Below are 7,841 nucleotides of genomic sequence, written 5' to 3' on the forward strand. Positions count from 1 at the left end.
GATCCAGGGAGCAGCTTTTGTGCAGAGGGAAAATTTTGTTCCTACAGGTTTTTAAGGAGGTGCATGGAAAAGCGAGAGATCTGATCTATGCAGATACATTGCAAATTCTCTCTGTCTGTAGAGATTTTTTCTAAAAAAAATTGGGGAAATACACGAACTTTGGATTTTTCAAATTTTTCCTTTTTTTTTTTTTAATTTGGAGAGGGGAATTTTATCCAGAGTTTTTTTTTTTTCCTCTTTTTTTTCTTTTTTTTTTTTTTTTTTCGGAGAACCAAAAAATGTCAACTACCTTTCCAGGTCTCGTCCACGATGCAGAGGTATTTTGTGTGTGTGTGAGTGTGTGTGTGTGTGTGTGTGCGTGCGCGCGTGTGGATGTGTGTGCGCGCGTGTGTGTGTGCATATGTGTGTGTGGATGTGCCTGTGTGGTTGTTTCCATTTTTTTTTAAATCCATATTGGACCGTTACATTTAATTATAATCCGGCTTCAGAGATAACTTAAAGAAGTATAGAGAGAAAATTCGTTATGACATCTGTCGCCAGAAAGGGCAACTCATTACCACGTTAAAACCGTTGCCAGAACGAAAATCAGAATAATACCCCTAATAATATAATGAAGTGGAGAGAAATCACCACCAGCTCGCCAGGAATGGGGAGTTCTCACTAAAAAACAGGACTCCCCTTTTCTTTTGAAACGTAGGAAAAGGAGGGGGGGGAAAAGAATTTTGGATCTGATTCGTTATTTTAAAAAGAAAGAAAAATAGGGGTTCAAAAAAAAAAGGGAAGGAAGGAAGAAAGGAAGGCAAGCAGGAGGCAAAGCTTTCTCAATGTGTAACGCTGTAACATAGAGACGGGACGTGTGTGCATTCTCGGTAGTTTCCTCTGTTTGATGACTTTTTTTGTGTCAGCCCAGATATTACAGCTGTGATCAGGAGGTGGATGGATAGATGGATGGATGGACAGATAGAAAGATAGATAGTTTTTATTTCGGCGCGTGGATTCCTTTCGCTTGACGGTATTAAGGGCAGGCTGGGCTGTTTATGATTTTTTGAACAGACCTTTATGGCACCAGCCCAAGGTAGGAAAGGATCTTTTGTTGCTGGGGTTGCCACTCGCAGGCTTAGACGCTTCTGCAGGGGGAGAAGCTATGCAGGACAGCGTGCTTGGAAGAACCGCACCCGGGGTTTTCAATGACAAACCTCCAGTTTTGGGGTCTTCTTTTCACTTCTTCCTTTCAGATACGTCATGACGGATCAAACAGTTACCGTTTGATGCAGCTTGGATGCCTGGAGTCTGTGGCCAACTCGACCGTCGCCTATTCCTCCTCATCTCCTCTCACTTACTCTACCACGGGCACCGAGTTCGCCTCCCCGTACTTCTCCACTAACCACCAGTACACCCCACTGCACCACCAGTCCTTCCACTACGAGTTCCAACACAGCCACCCGGCAGTCAACCCCGACGCTTACTCCTTGAACTCTCTCCACCACTCCCAGCAATACTACCAGCAGATCCACCATGGGGAACCCACTGATTTTATCAACCTGCACAATGCGCGGGCGCTCAAGTCCTCTTGCTTGGACGAGCAGAGGAGAGAGCTGGGGTGCTTAGATGCTTACCGCCGCCACGACCTGTCTCTTATGAGCCATGGATCCCAATATGGGATGCATCCAGATCAAAGACTGCTGCCAGGACCAAGCCTCGGGCTTGCAGCCTCGGGAGCAGACGATTTGCAGGTAAACAGCATGCGATCTCCTTTCGAGGCACCTTCTTCTCCCCTCCCCCTGCCCTGGTCCCCCCCCCTCACCCTCCCCATTTTCCTCTGCTCAGAATAGCTCGTACAAAGGAGGGAAGATTCATCCAAAAACCGGTCCAGAGCCCGTCCCCTCCAGAACAGTAGCAACAAAATTGTGGGGTGGGGTGGGGTGGGGGAGTGGGGGGGAAAGCAAGTGGTCTTTCTTGGCCAAAATAACAAACAAACAAACCCCCCGCGCCTGACTTCCCCGCGTGGGTTTTGTCTCTGTGATGGCTGAGACCGTGGGACTCACCCGGAGATGGCGGGGTGCGTGTGTGCCCGTGCGGGTCCGTGTGTGCGTGCGCCAGCCCTTACCAAAGTCGCACAGAACCCCAGCCCAACCCAGCCCAACCCAAGCGAACCCCACCAAAGCCGCCCTCTCGCTTTTCCTAAACTTTTCCTTTCTTTCGGCGAACGGAACCGTTTAAACAACTTGCACCGACAGAGAAGGGAAATGTGTCGAGGAAGGGGTGGAGTAGGAAAAGGGGGAAAAGGCAGGGCAAGAGATAAATCTGCTTTCCGACATGCATACAAAGGCAAACCTTCCGTTGAACTCCGAGGCATGAGGCAGGGAAGAAATAAACGGGAGCAAACGTTCGTCAGGAATATTCAGTGTGATAAAAATCCCTTGCGATATCCAATCTAGATGTGAATAGGAAGAGAGATACAAGCAGATAAAGCTGATTTCACCTATCTGTGTGTCTAATCGTTCATCTGTTCCCAGCTAACCGGCATCTGGACCCATCAAAAAAATTCTGTGTATCAAAACCTCAGCTTTATCCGCTCAGAAATCCTTTTTCCCTTACTAAAAATTCACCTCCGGTAAATTGAGCTGGTTGCTTAAATGAAATTTGTTTCCAAAATTGTAAACAACGCCCTCCTGTATCTAACATCCGTTTCGAAAAGTCCCCCAAATCAAAAGCAGACCTCCCTTCTCCCGACGAGCTGAGGAGCTAAAGGCTTCCCGAGCAGCGGGGAGAGACAAATGGGACCGTATTTACTGTACTTACTTTTCCCCCAAATCTCGCTCCCGGTCATACAAAGCTTCCTGTGTTGGTCTTTCCAAAAAAAAGAAGAAACATGTAGCGGTCAAAGGCTCGGAAAAAAAAAAAAAACCCGAAGTTTGTAAAACTAAGAAGGTCTATTTTCTTCCCTTAAAAACAAACCAAACAAAATAAAACCCCAAAACCTCTGTTTATACCGGAGAAAATAAATGAATTTTTTCCCCCTTATTTGATTTTTTTTTTAAGGAGAAAAATAATCCAACAACGCAACAACAATGAATGTTATCTTTTATATCTCTCAGGAGGAAACCCTAACTATTTAAACCTAGCTTTCTCCATTAAAATTCACTATATAATTTTATCCTCTCTGGCCATTTTTTGTTTACATTTTTCACAAGGATCTCCTTATGTTCCCCCCTCAAAAAAAAAAAAATCCTGCCATTCACTGCTCAGCCCAACTAAAACCTATTTACTCCTTTTTATAACCACGTCTGCTGCTGATTTTTTTGTATCTGTACAAATTTTTTTCTTTGGCAGGCACAAAGCCTGGTATTTTTCAAAAGAGGGGATTAGGAACGTTTGCAAGACAGCAGACAATGCCTAAATCCCGGGCAAAAAAGCACCATAGTTTATCCAATTTTCGACTTAGTGCCATTCAACTGGTCATTTATGCAATGTCATCCGAGCAAACAACATGTTTCCCTTTAAAAAAAAAAAAAAAGAAAAAAAAAAGAAAAAGAAAAAAAGAGGTTGGTTAAGCTGCTATAGGCACATTCTTTTTTAAATTCATTTAAAGAAGAAATAAATGAACAGTTTTTCTTTGGAAAATATTAATTTTTCGATCACACTTTATTCAAAAGTAGAAGACTTACGTCTTTGTACCTCATCTTTTCTTTATTTTTCCTCCTCCCTCTGTTCCCGAAGAGAAGAGGGAGTCTATTAAGGTATCGAAAAGCCTGAGTGGTGAGAAGTTGAACATATTAATATTTGTCGTTATGATTTAAATGATTCAGAACAAACTCGGACTCTTGCGAATATCACCTTGGGCTTGGAGGGAAGCGTTTTGGTGGCGAACAGAAGCAGGACAAATACTTTTAAACCAAAATTGAGGTCTAACCAGTCTTCCCCTTTCTCCTCGGTCTTTCTTTTTAAAACGTTCATCAGCATATGCCTCATTTCAAATGCAACAAATGTAAATATACTTTTCCCTGCACAGAATTTTAAGTGAATGTCCAATAGTTTCGAGGGCGGTTTAAGTCAGCCTAACAGATGCAAACAGTCTTGGAGCTGGAGTGGCATCTTTCAGTGCCCTAAAAAGATTTTCCATGGGCAACAAAGAAAACTGTCACACCTTTTCCCATCACCGCTTTAATTTATGCTCAGTCGCCAAGTTTTTTTCATATTGATTTCATAATCACTTTAAGGCAGAACACTTAAAATAAAAAAGAGCCTTGAAAAGGAAGGTCTTACAGGGCCAGCGCCAATATGGTGAAAGTGGGGGAGAGAGCCAGGACTGTAAAGGTTGTTTTGTAAAGTGGGGTTTTTATTATGCACCGACTCTCTCCGCATTTACTTAACTCTTCACGGGCTGTTGAGTAGGTTAACACCCTTAAAGGCCTCTTTCATGTCCAATACCTCGTTTGTTTGTAGAGGAAAATGCGTCTTTAACACATTTCCACTGGGCAAAGATTTAGGTTTGGTTTGTTGTGTTTTTTTCTTTAACCCCAACATAAGGAAAAACCCAAAGAAAACTCAACCCTTTCAAGTCTTTTATCATTCCAATAAAAATATTTATTAAGGAGGGCGAAGATCCCCAAATAATCAGCCTTGTAACAGGAGAATAAAGAAGTGAGATCTCTTCGGATGCGCACCAGAAGCCCTAGGCAGGTTTTTGGATGGTTCTTCACGCCACACTCACACATGGGTGCCTCTGTGTGTGTGCACACAGATGCATATTCATCCCCACCTATGTGCGGACACACGCGTAGTTACAACCCACTTACGACTCCGTGTAGCCGGCAAAGCCCAGTGGGTCGTCTGTTGTTTGTGCCCTTTGTCTACTTCTGTGCACACTTTGTAAGTCGGTACATATGTGTCCCGAAACTTAGCTATGAAATGAGCTGTGTATTTATAGAAACATACAGCTAAGCATACAAAAATACTAGCTAAAAGTGTATTTTTACCTTTGTGCCTGCAGCTGTAGAGAGCGAACACACTTCTCTCAAAGCTACTGGTTTGTCTCTCTATCCTGCCACGTAACCGCCGGTCTAACTCCCCGGTTAGGGAGAAACACGTCTCTAAATGGCGATTAAAGTGATCATTATCCCGCATTTCGTGGGGTAGGGGTAGACTGCAGGATGGCGGTGGGGTTTCGCCAGAGCACTGGAGTTCCATCTAAAAACTGTCTTTTTTTTCCAGTTCACCTTACCTATTGTTCCTGTGCGAGTCGTGTAACAAAGCAAAAGCTATGTGATCTCTCTGTGGGTTTCTGTACCTGATTTCTTTCTTTCCTTTCTTTCCTTTTTTCCTGCTCCATACTTAAGAGCTCAGTGGAGGCCCAGTGTGGACTTGTACTGAACGGGCAAGGAGGTGTGATAAGAAGAGGTAAGAGGTTACAAATACTTGCATCTATAAATTTTTGTACACATCAAACCCTCTCAATTTCTCCCTTTCTCTCCCCCACTGTTTAGGGTAGTTTGAAGTTACTGCCGAAATGGTGATAATTTGATATCTGACAGAAGTACGTTCAAACTAGCTTAGAGCACTTCCCATTTCACAGTCCATTTGCACTTTACAAGTGATCTGTTTCTCTCTAGCTCTCGGATACTCCTGCTGAATCCAAAGCTTTCTTGACTCGTTTTATCCTTCCCCGTTTAATCGTGTTGATCCCCGATAGTTCAAGAAACGTGTTCCCTGGCTCGGGGCTGTGAAATCGGCAGTTTGATCTCGTGTGGGGAAAGGAAGGAGATTTTTTGGAAATGGGGTTTCAGTACCGCTACAGGCCGGTGTGGAACTCGCTTTTGAGTGTCACTTCATTTGATACCCATCTGTCAATGTAAATATCCAACGTCAAAGTTAGAGGAAAGATTTGCAACTCTTGTTAAATATGCATTTCTTCAACATTTGCGAAATCACGGCGTTCGGGCGGGAGGGGTGGGGGGTAGGGGGGCGTTGTTACCGTGAAGAGAAACAAAAGTAGTGTAAAGGCCTAACGTAGGTACACATTCTTCTTACAAGCTTAAACGCATACTTTCATTCACAATATAAACCGAATAATGTAGTCGGAGGGAGGACACATCGCGACTCAGTCTCTTGGAATGTGCATTTCTTATGCCCTTATTGCCTTTCCTTACTCATTACCATGAAAAATAGTTGTTTAGGAGATATTTTAGGCGGAGTGACACAATCGTGACAGATTTTAGCCACCGCTTCCCTAGACAAACTTTAAGCTAAAACAATAGACACACCTAAGGATGGTGAATGGAGAGGAGGCGGACACGCGGTTATATCCGCAGGAAGGGAGGTTTCGGGGTCCCCTCTCCCCACACCAACCCGGACCAGGCTTTGGCCGTGGGGGAGAGGCGGGTGGCGGCGAGGCCGCCCGGGGCCGGGGCCACGGTGGTGATCGTGATGTGGAGGTGGCGGTAGTCGTGGCAGTGGCCGTGGCCATGGCGGTGGCCGTGGCGCTGGCGGTGACCGTGGCGGTGGCCGTGGCGGTGGCGGTGGCCGTGGCGGCGGCCGTGGCAGTGGCCGTGGCCATGGCGGTGGCCGTGGCGGTGGCGGTGACCGTGGCGGTGGCCGTGGCGGTGGCGGTGGCCGTGGCGGCGGCCGTGGCAGTGGCCGTGGCCATGGCGGCGGCCGTGGCGGTGGCCGTGGCCATGGCGGTGGCCGTGGCGGTGGCGGTGGCCGTGGCGGTGGCGGTGGCCGTGGCGGCGGCCGTGGCGGTGGCGGCGGCCGTGGCGGCGGCGGCCGGGCCGGGGCGGCGGAGCGGAGCGGTGGTGCTGAAGGGACAGCTCCGCCCGGCCGCGCCGCCCGCCCCGCCTCGCCTCCCGCGGCGGCGGCCCCCGGGCGGCCCCGCGCAGCGCGGCGGGGAGCGGGACGCGGGGAGAGGCAGGGGGACACTCCCCATCTCCCGGTCCCTCCCTGGGCACCGCCGGCGGGACGCTGGGGAGAGGGCTGGCAGCGCGGCGGGCTTGCAAACTCCTGCCCGACTCGGTGCTGTCGGTCCTTGTCTCTCGGGTTTCAGCGGATTCTCATTATCCCTCTTCCTAGGGATAATTCTTACGGGTTTGATCCGAGGCTGACCTCCGAGAAGCGGAGATCTTTAGCGGAAAGAGAGAAAGGCAGAGTCCCCATCAGTTGAGGTCTGCGCTTGTAGTGTTTGACTTGCGGTTCTCATTTCCCAGCTGAAGGGCGGCTCAAATCTCCGCTCAGCTCAACTCTAGTTTACTCAGCTCTCCAGCTCCTGTTAAGGTGATTCCAATTACCTGTGCAGATGAATGTAGTCAGGGCTCTCTCTTTCTCTCTCTCTCTTTTTAAAGCCATCAAATTATTCAAGGGTTTAAAGATTGATAGTAAAGGAAATCCGGCATGAAAATGCAAGGTTTTCTCTACCCTGATCTAAGTGCTGAACTACTACTGCACTGCTATCTATCTCTTGGCATATTCAGGGAAGATATCAAAGGCAAGAGTATAAGTTTCAAATGTATATTAAAAATACATAATAAATATTTTGTCCGACTTCAAAAAAAGAGATAGGTGTTAGCAGTAATCAAAACAACCTGTGCCTAAGCGCTATACAGTATCCCATATAAATAAATCACACTTCTCTTCTAGTAATACATCAATAAGAATATATTAACTCGAGAGTGGCTTCCCTAATATTTTGAACATCTCGTGTCAGATTTTTTATTTTATGTCACTAATATATACATATATTTTTTAAAAGCTTGTTGTTGAGTGTTCTAGATGCAATAGAAGGAAGGAAGGAAGGAAGGAAGGAAGGAAGGAAGGAAGGAAGGAAGGAAGGAAGGAAGAAGGAAGGA

The 7,841-nt window shown here is 46.6% G+C and overlaps 1 protein-coding gene across 1 annotated transcript in view; it reads left to right on the plus strand.

The window, feature by feature from the left end:
* Nucleotides 1-646: 646 nt before the first annotated feature.
* Nucleotides 647-7,841, plus strand: part of TFAP2D (transcription factor AP-2 delta) — a 53,923-nt gene continuing 46,728 nt past the window's right edge. The window contains exons 1-2 of the mRNA XM_064448225.1: nt 647-1,733; nt 5,340-5,400. Of these exons, the coding sequence (XP_064304295.1) occupies nt 1,188-1,733; nt 5,340-5,400 (607 nt within the window). The 5' untranslated portion in view covers nt 647-1,187. The remainder of the gene's footprint in view (nt 1,734-5,339; nt 5,401-7,841) is intronic.

The sequence above is a fragment of the Phalacrocorax carbo genome, chromosome 3, assembly GCF_963921805.1.
Source record: "Phalacrocorax carbo chromosome 3, bPhaCar2.1, whole genome shotgun sequence".
Classification (NCBI taxonomy): Eukaryota; Metazoa; Chordata; class Aves; order Suliformes; family Phalacrocoracidae; genus Phalacrocorax; species Phalacrocorax carbo.